Source organism: Calonectris borealis, chromosome 2 (assembly GCF_964195595.1).
Source record: "Calonectris borealis chromosome 2, bCalBor7.hap1.2, whole genome shotgun sequence".
NCBI lineage: Eukaryota > Metazoa > Chordata > Aves > Procellariiformes > Procellariidae > Calonectris > Calonectris borealis.
Genome location: NC_134313.1, coordinates 47,323,035 through 47,337,082, shown reverse-complemented (window position 1 = coordinate 47,337,082; position 14,048 = coordinate 47,323,035). Strand labels below are relative to the sequence as shown.

The 14,048-nt window shown below is 41.5% G+C and overlaps 1 protein-coding gene across 1 annotated transcript in view; it reads left to right on the top strand.

Annotated features, from left to right (window-relative positions):
* LOC142078253 (chloride channel protein C-like) overlaps nt 1–14,048 on the top strand; it is a gene marked incomplete at its 5' end in the record, with an annotated part of 79,400 nt that overhangs the window by 29,942 nt on the left and 35,410 nt on the right. Inside the window, 1 exon segment of the mRNA XM_075140708.1 lies at nt 12,801–12,967. Within this exon segment, the coding sequence (XP_074996809.1) occupies nt 12,801–12,967 (167 nt within the window).

Below are 14,048 nucleotides of genomic sequence, written 5' to 3'. Positions count from 1 at the left end.
TGGAGGTGTCAGATAATATCACATAGCTGGTGCTTGAAGACCGAAGAGTGAAAACAATCCTGGCTGCTCATGGCATTGCTTGTCTGTGTTGCTGCTAGAGAGACCATTGGGGAAAGGGGCAGGAATTCTCCTTGATTTAAATCAAATTTCTCCTGAGTGAGGCCTCATCTAATGGGTGACAGCTCTATTCTACAGGTGAAGATGGATAAACCGTACATTAACTAGGCAACAAAATTTTGATATGTATCGTGCTTGGACTAAATGTAAATGTTAATGGGTGTAAATTCTAGGATTTCTTCTTGTCTAATGGGATGCCAGAAAAAGTCTGTATATAGCTGTGCCTTTCAACATGCTGGGAGTAGTCGGACTGTGTTATTTTTCACTTCAGCTTCCTCCTCTGTGGTGCTGGAGAGCCATGGACTGGATTGCCAGCAGCCGTATTTGGGTCTTGGTTGGTACCTGGTAGCATTTCTCTGAATTTCCCCTGCTCACCTCTGCAAATTGTTAATACTGTGCTCTTTTGAGTGATTTTTGGGGGCATATAATTAACTTACATGCTGCTTTTTTTTTTTTTTGCAAGATCTTAAAACATTTAGAAGCAGAGACAGTGTTTTAGTAGAAATGCTGGGCTGCCTGGTGAATAGCCTGCCTGCTGCCCCCCGTTACCTGTCGCCGTTTTACTTGGCTGCTAGCAGGGTAAGGTGTCCCTGAGAAGGGAGGGAGGATGGCTCTGGTGGTGCATGTGCTCCTCGTCATGCGAAACAGCAGTGTCCGTTTGTCTTGGGCGGCCTCCACCTCTCTTTGGGTGGGGGCTGTTTCTGCCACCCGGACCTCCCGCTTTTCTCTCTTCCCTTCTGCTCCTTGAGCTGGGAAGCAGCTCACGGTACAAAATGGTTGTCTTGTTTTGGCTGTTCTCCGGGGTTTGTCCCCCTCTGGTTTATGAGTGCCCGGGACTGTTGTGTAGGCAAGGAGGAGAGCCTGCAAAGGGAGCTGGATGTTACTCAAGGAGGTGCCCCTGGAGAGCTGGAGGACTTAGAGGTGCAAACTGTGCCTTATGTGAGACTTGTTCATCTACTTGCAGTCTTCTTGGGTCTTGCTCTAGTAAGAGAAGGGAACAATAAAAATACCCTTTAAAAAGCTGACTTTAAAACACCAACTACAGTGCAGGTGCCTTTCTGTAATGCATAGTTTCCACCTAGTTTGTCTTACTTTTTTTTTGGTAAATTATTAAACGCACAAAATGAGTGCTGGCACGAATCTGGGCTTGTGTACCAGTGCCCTTATGCTCTTCCAGAACAGAGGAGCAGCTGATCCCGAAGTGATGGGGCTCAAGAGCTGTGGCACTGTCGTGCTGTGGGCTTCAGAAGATGGAGGCTATTGGATTTGGGTCCATGACAGCTCTTCAGGGCAGAGTAACTCTATGGCATGAGTAACTACAGGAAGCAGGATATTTTGCAAGATGTCAAATTAATCAGTTTTTCTGGTCTTAAAAGAAACCAGTCTTGTTTTCGGCACATAAAGTGTAGTGTAGCGTCTGACTAGTTGAAGAGAAGGGAGTTCCCTTCCGAACTCGTAATGCCATCCAAAGTGCGATCCTTTCCTTGGTAAGGATCATAGTTTGCTGAGGTGTGAGGAGAAAACTTCTCTGAGTGCTGAGTATGCTTTTGGCGTACCAGCAAGCAGGTGAACAGGCTGATTTGAAATACATGAATTTCTTGTTTACGTGAAAAATCTCATGGTCAAATAAGATCAATATGATCTTATGGTCAAATACAGCAAAATGTTCTTCAGTGCCTAGCTTTGTGGTGGGAGTGACTATAAACATGGAAGTCTGCAATAGCTTGTTTTTTCAGCACCACCCTGGTTAGAATGATTTTAAAAAATTCCCTTCTACTCTATTTTTGACTGAAAATGAGGCCCTCAGATTTGTTTTTACAAAAACCTTGGACATTTCATCAAAAAGCTGAATATCTGAAAAACAGAAATAAAGAAAAAATATTTAAAATGTCCTGCTATAAGCTTTGTTGTTTCATGTTAGCATTTTTCTGTAAGGAATAAAATATTTCCCATGAAACACCAAAGAGACTTCCTTGGTATGTTGGAGGAAGGAGGGGGCAATACACGATGCATCGTGGGAGACGTAGTTTAATCTGAGAGGCCAAGCCAAATCCAAGCTTAAAATTCTCAAGAGACACCAAAATAGCATTCCAAATGAAAGCTTTTTCGGGTTTTAACCTAAAAAATACTGCTCTATAGGGATGATAAACAATTTGTCAAGTCACTGGAACATTCCATAAGAAATGTATGCTTGTAGGGAAAAACGAAAGAAAACCCTTTTTCTTTCTGGATGGTAGCCTTGTGAACCCAGCCCAAGAAAGTCAGAACAAGTCCCCTCTGATTTATTCATTCATCATCTGTAAAGAAGAACTGCAACTATGGGACAGTTGGTTAGTCTGTAGGTAATTCACAAATTAGAAGAGAATCCAGCTTTATCTCTAATATAGCTGTTTCAGCTTTGGCACTTATTTTTATCAGTAAAATAAACAGACATAACTGAGTTGTACATGGATTCAATTGGCATTGAACTTTTAGAAAGTTCAGTTGTGCATCTGAAATATTGAAATTGAGACTGCATCTCTGTTTTAAATACACACATTGGAAATGAAGTTGTAATGCGAGAAGATAACATTTGTATATAGTCATTTTTCTGGCTCTAGCTTTCAGTAGCTTTGAAGGTATTTTATAAATAAAGCGATCTAGTGTATTACAACATACAATTGTACATTTGGGACATGTAATACAAACCTTAATGAAAGTTCATGAGAATTTAATGTGCAGAAGTTATTTTTAATTCACAGTATCTTATCTGTTTTTAATTTTTTTCAAATTACAAAATGCAATTGGGCTGTCTTTTGTACTAATTCTTTGCCAAATTTAATTTGTTTCCAAATTAAAGACATTTTTCAGTTACATTGTCACGAAAAGCATCTGAAACCATTAAGTTTTGTTATATTTTTAACTTTTAAACCTTCAGAATGCTGCCAATAGTGTTTTTTCCAAATTTTGAGAAAATGATTTATCTCTGGGACAAAAGCTACCACAATAAGCCTATCTCTTTTTTTCCAGCCTGAGGGGTTTATTATCATCTTGAATTAAAACCCCCATGTAACCGGGTGCTCTAATGAATGGGGGCTTGGGGCCAGAAATCCCTGTTTGATTATTGGACCCAGCTGAAACAGGAGCAAGTGGTTACAAAACCCAGCAGCTGCTGGGCTGAACATGGTCTGTTCATCCTCTGAAGAAGGCTCCTACTGTAGGTCCTGAGAGAGGCAAATCCCTAAGGAGGGGCACGGCCTCTCCTCTGCTCAAGATGGGCAAAACAACGCGTTTTGTTGTTGCAGTTTCAACGTTTTCCCTGGTTTTTTGGAAGAGGAATAAGACTGGGTCCAGGACACACATGGTGGTGGCGGTGAACGCTGGTGAGAGGTGTTCTGCTGTCGTGAGCAAGACGGAATGGAGGCGGGCACCGAGGGGAAGCCATGAAAGCATATGGAAAAGTAGAAGCATTGCAGAAAAGAGGAGCATAAATGGTAGCCAGTGGGACCTGTACTAATGATGGCTCTTCTCTTATTTTGAAATATGAAAGAGTGATGACGGAAAAACTCTTGAATGCCTAATGGCTGTGTCTCAGGCAAGTTGCAGAGCCAGACCTGAGCTGCTTTTTTGCATCTCTAAAAAAAAACCCACCAACACCCCAAACCGGCAGTGGCCACCCAGGTTGTTGTCCACTGGTGAGTTATGCTGCAGCAGGTGACTTCTGCAGTTGCTGGTGCAACTTGTGAAACACCAGTGCCTGGCTTTAGAAAGGACAAAGTTGCACAGCTGTGGAGATAGCTGGAGTGGACTTGTCTGGTGCTTCAGACCATATAGCATGAAGACTGACCTCAGGTTGCTCTGGTTATACCGCTCCCATCTCAGGCTCTTCCTCAGCTTGACCCTTGTTCAAAGAAAAGAGAATTTATTTGTAAGGCTTGGGTCATACTTTTCCCTTTCTCCTCCTTGTTTAACAGAGTGTAAGCAATACTCAGGAGGGAACAGACAAAGACAAGGGAAAGAACTGACTGTAAAAAATGAATACATCCTCACGGCGCACTTTGGCAGCACAGACCTTGGAAGATCTCTGATCGTGCCTTCCTCTGACTTGCTCAAGACGGAAGGGCGTGAAAGGGAGATTGGGCGCCTGCGGCAAACCTAGCCCGGTGCTCTGGAGAGAAAATGATAAGGAGCACACAGCTGCCTGTCGGGAGAGCCACTCCTGTGTGAGAAAGTAATAGAGGCTTATGACAGGTCATGTCAGCATCTGTGGTGCTACATTGCTGTAGATGAGAGAAGATTTTGACCCTCGCTTTAGAATGAGTACATGTGTACGTGCTCTGGATCTGGATTTTTTGCACTGCTGGTTAATGAGGCACGTACTATGGAGTCCTTACCAGAAGGGCAGGAAGGCGTATGTGCCCACTCAACAGTCAGGTTCAAATTCTTCTGTCTTTAGATGATTAAAAATAGTTCAGTACAGTTACTCCAGCAGGGTTACTCAATACCAAATTTAGCTTTGGTCAGGATTCTCCGCGTGGCCAGTCTTCATTTTAACTCCCCAGGAGAGAATGCCACATGGTTGATTTTCCACCTGATTTTGGTGGGGAAAGGAAAATTTTTTGCAGAAGCTGGGACAAATGTGTAGTATTCAAAATTTTTCACATCGTGTTTCCTTCAAAGCAGGCAGAGGAAGTGCTTAATTATATGGAAACTCATTTGGCAGGTTCTTCCCAGTGCTAGGCTGTTTAATGCATCAGCCTGTCACACTTAAATACTTTAGGGCTCACTTAACGTTTTTGATTACACCTGAGATGGTTCACAGAAGTTGTTTTGACAGGGCCTAATTTTCTGTTACTAAGCTGCCTGATTTTTTTTCTAATGAAGAGTTTAAACCCTAGTCAAAACAATTTTTCAAAATCTCCAAGCCTACAGTTATTCCTAACAGGGTAAGTGGTCGCTCTGCTTACACTGTCAGGAGGAGCCCGGTGTGTTCGAATGGTATATTTAACGTTATTTCGGAACCTGATTGCAAGTGATGTCAGCTTTTTACAAAGAAGGGGAGATGCAGAGTTGTACTGATCCTAGTCTTACTCAAATTAATTCCAAAATAATTGGAGTAACAATGCATAATAATACATTCAGTCCTACTATTTTCTGTTGAATTTGCTCCAACCAGGGGAAGAGCACCGTGTGTTTTTTGGCAGTAGCTTGTCTGGAAAATGAAATAAGTGAAACCGTACTCTCACAGAGAAGGGGATGGGGAACGGTTTCAGGACCTCAGATTTCGTAATGCACTTCTTTAAGAAACTGGAGGCTGAGTGAATGAATACCTATGCTCGTTATGAGAACAACAAGTTTTTGTAAATTTTTGTAAATATTTAAGGTTTAATTTCCTACTGAAGTTAAAGCTGAAATGAAGTTTGCAGCCCGTGGCGTAGAGCGTTCATCAAATAGCCTCAGTAAATCCACTGTCCAGTCTGCAGCTGTCTGTAGTCGCAGGGCTCTTTTTTCCCCAGCCTTTTCTAGACCTCAGGAGCTGGGGCCATAAGAATCGTGGTATTCTGGAGATGTTGGTTTTAGCATCGCTTAAATATGACAGAGATTCACTGCAGTTGTCTATCTTATTTAAAAAAATGCTCATGAATCGTAATTTAAAGAATTCTGCAATAGTGTGGGTTAAAAAAGTACAAGGTTGCTTAGCTGGGTTATTATACAGTACAGTGCTTGTTTTGAAAAGATTTAATACGTGAGCCTGCTGAATGTTTAGGCATATTCAGCGACACAGATACACAATGCTGCTATTTTTATTAATAGAAGGTTCACTTGACTCAACACGCACCAGTGTTACCTTCCTGAGACACAGATTTAGATGGCTTTGAAACCTCCTTTCAGGGTTTGGTGTCTGCTATGTACGTAAGATAAAGAGCCAGATTACAAAAAAATCACTGATAGATATCTTTCCAGGGGATCTTGGCAAGAGTCGCTGCTATCACCTATAATGTTTCCGATATCACTTGCATCCATTGCCACAACCTGTCAAAACAGGTGTATTTATAGGCCTTGAGGGACTGAAACAAGAAATCAAATATTTGCATAGCATCTTCCATCCAAGTTCCCAAGGACTGAGGCTCAAAGGATTTTGATATGTTTCCAGGGATTACTTAGCTGTGCTGGGTATTTCTATGTTCTCTTTAATAATCTCCTGCTGCTGTACTAGCTCTTGGAATTAGAAAAAAATTGTTCTCTCTTTTAACAAGGAAATCATCAACAAAATGCTGGTTGGCTTCAGAAAAACTCACACAAATATTTAAATCCACATCAGAGAAAACTGGGATGAGATCTCACTGAACATTACGAATTAAGGTAAATTAAGAAGCAGTGCACGAGTGTGATTAATTAGAACTACTTTGCTTAAAGAGAAAAAGTATGCGCCCTGTGCTAAGATATTTTTTTGTGCTCTGCCTTGGCAGTAATTAAGCTCTAGGGTGCTAGAGGCTGCCTACTCCTTGTAAAGGCCTGGAATAGTTAATGGGGTTGAGCTCTGGAAGAGGAAGAATCCCACTAATTGTGCAATCCTCCTGGCACTGGGGTTTGGCAGGACGTCCTCGCAGTGAACCTATGCTGGGTGTGCCGCCCTTTGTAGAGTGTGATGCACAGCTTCGTGTGCCTGAGGCTGCAAGAAATAATCATTTTCAGCAGTGTGAGGGAACTTGAATGCATAACTTTTCGGGGCTAGCATGACAATCATGTCTTTTTAGGAGATTTATGTTTACTGTATTGCAGCATCCCACTTTTCCAAAAATTTCCAGCAGTGATGGTGATGAGTGATAAGGAGATACACTAAAGCGAGTTGAGTTAATGGACGTAGTCCTAGGACTATAAAGGATTTCTTTAAAGGTGAAGTGCACAGGAAAGGAATATTTTTCACTTAGTTTTAAAGAGAGAGATTAATGGAAGTTCAGGGAGGGAGTATTCAGCTGGATCGATACACGAAGAAGGTGCCTCTTTTGGCATAATCCCAGATGAAAATAGTGGACCATGATAAAGGCATTTCAATTTGTAATTTGTCAGGACATTGTTAAGTAGGAAGTAAAGTGACTCAAGTGTTCAACACACAGGTTGCTAAGGGCCAGCAGATCATCATCCAGAGACTAAAGAAATTGAAATGTAGCTCTGCATTGTTTTTGAAATGGCTGTGACAATACAAATAACTTAATCCTGGGAGACGTTATTTCCATAAACTCCTATTCTCAAGAAAGCTGCATGAACAGCTCTTTTACTGCTGTGAATAGGGAATTGTTCTCGCCTTCCCTTCTTTACGTCAAACGATCAGCTTGCAACCTTGTTGGCATTTGCTCCAAGAAAAAAATGATCAAAAGTTTTCTGCTGGCTACAGCCCTCCACCCTTTGGAAATGTTCTGTTGACCGTGAATGATTTTTTCTTGGTGTCTTTAATCAATAGTAGCAAAAATTTCAAATGAGAGAAGTTCTGGTGGTATGTGAGAGAAACGAAAGGTGCTTTCCTGGGGGAGCGTGTACTCTTCCACAAAATCTAATGGTGTGGAGACTGGGAAACTGTGCCCAGAGCTGGTGTTTTGTGCCAGCTGCAGCCTCAACTCCAAAACTATTGGATTTGGCTGGTAGTACCAAGACTTCATGTCCCTTACCATCCACCCCCTTTTTAAACTCGCTCTCAGACATATTGTCTGTATCTTTGTGCAGCAGCTGCTTGTTTTTTCCCAAATATTTTCCAAATTCCAGGCCTTTCAGTTAAGTGTGTGTAACCTTGTAAAGAATGACAGAAATATTTCTTTTGGAGAGTTTGCTTCTACCAAGGATGATGGTCTTTATATCATGGGAAGGAAGGAGATTTTGTCTTTTTTTTGTTCAGTTTGCCAGGCAGCTCTTCTATTTGAACAAATCTTGAAAAATGAATTTGACTACAAAATAAATCTTTTTTTCTTTCATTTTGATAGGCCCTCTTTCTGCATTTGTCATTGTAGGCTGCAAGTAGCAAGAGAGCTCTCTTGCTAAGTGGGTTTTCAGTAGAAGAAAGAAAATTGATTTGCACTATGTAGCTGGCTGACGATCTTTTCTTTTACATTATTGGAAATACCAAGGGTTCAGGGAATATTCCTCTATTCAGTGAATATTCACACATATTCAACGTATCAGCAGCCTTGCGTCTAATGAGGTTGTTTGGACTCTGTTCTCTGAGCTGGAGTAAAACCTTTGAAACATGTTAACCACAATTTGATTGAAAAGTGGGGGAGGGTTTTTAACAGTGAGCTTTAAGTAAACTGCATCTTTTTGAATTTCCTGGGCAGCTGCCTTTTTCCCTTTGATGTACCATGCCTGGTGATGCTGTTAATGAAATGCATAATTATGTGTTATATAATAAAACAGAGCTAACATGAAGGTGCCTAATAGATTATAATGATGTGGAGGCCTGAGAAACTCAGGACCATGGGGGTTGTTGAAAAGTGCCTCCGGTGACAAAGAAGATATTTAAAGAGGTTTGAATAACTGTGCTAATAAATTAATTGTGGTCTGTGTGCGTGTGTGTGTAAATGACATTTTTCAAGATTTTGTGTATAGAGCGAATATTGAAAAAAAAAAAAGTGCAATTTACTAGGCTGCTGATGTATGAAGTGTCAGCGCCGAGTGCTTCCAGCGCCTATTAGCGCTGCTGGCTTTGCATAGACGGGTGCCCTAGGCAAAGACATTTTTGGCACAGGCTGCTGCACCCGAAGGATCAAAAGGAAAAAAAAAAATCTGGCAATATGAACAGAGAGTAAATTGCATCCTAAAGAGCAGCCCCTAAAATGCAGGCTTGGAATGAATATCAATAAATGAAACATCGCGTTTAATGGCTGAAGAGTTGTAGGCTTTGGTGGCTACCCCCAACTTCCCCCCTTCCTTTCTCTGCTTTTGTCACCTTTATTTTCTCTCTCCCTCTGTAATGTTCTGTATAATTTGTTCCTTTCTTGGATTCTTTAGGAACTGGTTTGAAGCGATAGGTATTTTTAAAGAAAGAAGAGGCTGCATAACCTTCCAGCCCGGGACCACATGGGCTCCTAGCAGTGCTGGGCTGTGGCTGGGCTTGCTTGGCTGCTGTTCTGGGCTTACAAGGGCCTGTCTGCTGGGAGAATTAGTATGCAGGGAGCTCCAGCGTGAATTTACAGCCTGCTAGTTACTTGGCACTAATTCCCTGGGTGGATGCTTCTAGTACCTACTAAGAGTGCTTTTGTGCAGGTTGGCTTTAAGAGCGCTTTCCTGTGAGTTGGGCGGGCTCCTTTTTGAAGGTGAAGTGTGGTGTTGTTCACTTCCCAAGCACCGAGGGTACCCAAACGGGCAGTTAGTGCCGAGTGGCTGATACGCAGTAAATTCACACCCAAGCTCACCGAGCGCTAACTTCCTCATGCAGCTGGGTCCCGAGGCTCTGCACTTTGTCTCTCTCAGCAGGGAGCAGATGGCCCTTCTCTAATCAGGGAATACTAATAAACCTTTACGAAGAGCACATATATGTGTGTGTGTAGGTTTGTGTGTGTCCATATGTTTACATATGATGACTTGAATCTGTCACAGTTCTTGGATTTACTTGTGCTTCCTTGATTTTTATCGAGATACCCTAAGGAGAACTTCACTGCTGCACTGCCATCATCCTTGTCATTAATGGACTTAGGTTTTAGCTACAGGTTTTGGGCAGGTTTTGATGAATCCTTCCTTTTTCTTTGGCGCTAAGAGCGGCATGCTTTTTCTTTTTCTTTTATGAGTGACTGCATCTTTTGTGCGTGCATCTTTCGTTGCTGCGATTCCCTTCCCCAGCATTTCTTATTTGATCTCTGGAGTTTATTCTTGTATTTGATGTGCTTTTATAGCTAATAAATGTTCTCCCACAACTTGAGAACCCCCAGTAAGAAGGAAATAAGGTTTTCTCTAGCTCTCCAAATACTTGGATGTGAAATCAAGTCAATTTTTTAGTAAAACTTTTGCTTTAGGCTGGGCTTCATAAATAACTTGACCTATAATTAGTGTACAGCTTCACCTTATCTTAAGGTCACATAATGGGTTAAATTTTCATGCAAAGTTTTCTTGAAATTTGACAAATTATTTTATCTGTTTTTGATGCTCATGCTTCAAATATATCATTGAATTCTAAGTCATCTGCAGATTTGTGTTATGTTTTTGCTCTAGTATTGCCTATTTCCAAGAAAATTTCATATCTCAAAAATTGCCTCTCCAGTTTCCATCTGTAGTGAGAGTTCAGGACAACTTTATCACCTCTGTTTTGGCCAAAGTTTTTAAATTTACTTACATACAAAAGATATTGCTCAAAATGCTTTTAACATGCTTTCTTTAATGACCTCAGCCATACTAGCCTGCCAAAGATAAACAGCATCTCTGCTCGGCGGGCGTTAACTCTTGGAGGAAGTGAAGTCCGACGCTGAACCCAGAGGCACTTGCTCCGAGCGTTCGATGCGCTGTTGTAGCGAGGAGCCACCCACCCCCCACCCCCCCCACAGATCCCAGCACTCAGGAGGGCTGCAGGGCTGGGGAAAATCAGCACAAGCCTCAGAGTTTCTCAATAGCAGATGTAAAACGCTGCTGAATGTTTGCGACAATAAAGGATGAGGGCCTGGGTCAGGCCAGCTTGACTGTTCCTGCTAGAGGATGGGAGGGTAGAAGGAAGGGATAAAATGGGATGAAAAACAAGGAGGGGCGCCTGGAAAACCAGGCTCTGGTTCTTGCTGTTCTGGAGATATTCTGTATAGGTTAAAGCAATGACTTGAGAGTGTTTTTTAGAGTTTGAGTTTCAAGAGTTTTTAAATTTAGAGTTTTAGAATGATTTTATAGCTTTTTAGAGTGTTTTTATATTAATTTTTGATGCTGGTTTTATTCCAGAAGACTTCCCCATGGCAAGATACTTAAAAAAAAAACCAACCTTAAAAGGAATCCACAATAAAGGAGTCTCCATCTGTGTGAATGAGTTGTGGCAAATATGATGAAGCAATTCTTAAAATCCCACAGTTGCTGTTTTCCTTTCAACTGACATGTTCCTGGTGTTTTTAAATAAACCAGTTGAATACTAGGTTTAAAGAGACATTCAAAGAATGCTGTGGTGTTATTAGAAATCTCTGGCTATGTCCAAGCAGAAAGGACAGTTGCATGATCCTGTCGTACATGGCTGACCATGCCATATGAGTCCCTTGTTGGGATATACTGTAAATCACCCTGGATGTTATCTTTCCAAACCCAGAACGGAGACAGAAGGAGGGTGAAAGTATAAGCCTGGATAAATTTGCTACAGCTTATCAGGCAGAAATGTGTTTATTGGCATTCTTTGAATGTAGATTCTTGGAGTACTTAACAATCTCTAGCTAATGAGGTCTATTAAATGGCAATGTGCTGCAATTCACTTTGTCTGAATTGGAGAGAAATTTCTGCGCAAAAGCCTCTTAGTGTTATGAGGAAAGTCTGCATATTTAATCCTAGGATAATTGCTAATGAATATCCCTTTTTAATAGGATGCAATGGTAGGGGAAATAGTGGGAAGTGAAAGGAGATAGCATTTTTTACTAAAAAGTCTTATTAAGGTAGTGTAAAGAGAATATTTCTGTGCAGTCACTTTCACCATGAAAAATATTTGACTTTATTGCGAGTTGGGCATAAACGGTATTAAGTGCATTCACATTACTCCCTACTTTGTGTATGAGGATACACTCCGAATCCTTTATTCAAAGGCAGTTGTATTGGTGTGCTTTAAGTCACTGCCACCACAGCTGTGAGACATTTGCAGTAGTAGGTTGAGTGAACTCAGTCTACCTTTGCACTGCAGTGAGCTAACAGTACTGTTACGGTGGCTGTGTCCAACTGCTGAGGCAAAACCAGAGAGCGGAAGGGGGATAAAGTATTAAAACACGCTACATACTATGCCACTCATCTGACCATACCCTCACTACATAGGGAGAAAGTGCAAGTATACGTAGGAAAGATGTTTTAGGTGAGATACCATAATTTGTGCATACGTTTCTCTGCAACCAGTGCTGCAGTGCCACCTTCATAGATTTGTGATCATGGGGACAGGGATGCCTGCACCATGCCTTGTACTGCCAAACCTTGTTCCGCATGGTAACTGTATGATGTTCCTGCTGCTCGATCTCCTGAGCTGGGCTTCTGTTGAAAGCTTCTTGTTCCCTTTTCTGGCATCCTTCAAGACAATGTTTGTACAAGGAGCTTGTTCTGTCAGGAAGCAGCAGTATGGGAAAACAATTTTATATCTCCTGAGCTCAGCAAGAAAGAAAAAATATTTGGATTTGTTTGCATTTTTAAATATTTGTCACAATGTCAAGCTATTTTAAGCAATCTGGCTATTCCATCTCTACTTACCCTCCTCTCATACTTCAAAATTATCACAAGGCACCTGAAATATGGGAATCAGATGTGAGTTTTAATGTAAGTGCAGTGCTTCAAGCTGATAGGAACGGGAGGGGGAGCTGTCACTGCATCAGCCAAGACTCTCTGGTGGAAGTGTTGATTGATTACCTATTCCTGGGAAAGGAGGGGGAGCGGCCTTCCACTTTTAGCCGACTGAATTGCTTCCCATTCCCTCGTGAAAGAAGTAGGTAGTCCTGTGCAACCATTGCCATCATCTCCAGGTATATGAAAAAAATTGAAAGTCTTTTGTTCTGTTTTCTGCTTAGGTGGAGATTACAAATGATGTCCAGTCCTTGCTACTGATAATGCTGGCTGTCATGGTGGCCAAGATGGTTGGTGACTTGTTCAACGCATCCCTGTACAGTTCCCTCCTGAAGCTGAAATGCATTCCCTACTTGGATGTGGAACCTTTTGTTCATCACAGGAGAAAATGGTGAGGTCTCTTATGTTGCTGATCTGTAAGTTTTCTGTGTCATGTTCTGCACGGAGACTGTGTGGGTTCTCTGAGACCTGGAGCTTGGAGCGACAAAGGACTAAAAGGATACCCTGATCCTGAACAACGTCCCCACAGTGTGATGTGCTGTACAAATAGAACAAAAGAGACTCCCTTTCTCTTCAAGCTTATGGTAGGATCTGAATTACCACTGTCACCAGAGTCCTGAGAGCAGTAAGTGCTCTATAATGCCCAGCTGGATGCTGCTTATTTGTGGTCCAATTGGTCCAATGGAGAATCTAGTAGAGGTTTTCACAGACAGTTGTGACTCTGTTCCTTGTGAGCAGATGCCATAGAGCAGAGGAACAACAACAGAGTATGTAGAGTCCCTTATGGTGGAGTTTGCCTTACCCAACTTCTGGATGACTAGTCTGGGCTTCCTGTGTGTTTGGTACTGTAAGATGTACGTTTTTGCAGGCAGCGATTCCTGCCATCCAAGGTTAGCAATTTAAGGCAGGTAGGATGAATTGTCTTCTGCAAGTGCTTCCGCTGACTATAAACTAAATGAATAGCTTGGAAGAAAGTTATGCTTTTTATTTTTTAACCTATGTTAATCCAACCTCTCTTGTGTATCTTCCAGTGTGTGAACCAGTATCCAAAACTTCAGTCTGTTCATGGGCATTTATAAAGAGTAATAAGAACCATTTTCTTTCCTAAATGAAGGTGCTGGGGCTAAATTTATCTGTAGGTAGTGAGAACTCTGTACTATTGTCTCCTATAAAATAATTAGCAGAAATGCTGATTCTTTAAGATATTCTCTAGGAATGAATTAGGTAACGTGGTGAAGAAATAGAAGGAAAAATGAATTCATTTATATACCATAGAAAGACTTTTTGTTTTCCTTAAGGCATATTTGGGTAATATATATTCACGACCAAAGATATTTGCAGGACACTTTAGCTGTCGTTTCTCCCAGTATTGAGGTCTACTGGACAATCTCTTAGTTTCAAATGACCCTTTAGAAGAATAAAATATTGGTGACTCATTCTGTCCACACTTTATAACTTTCTTCCAGATGTAG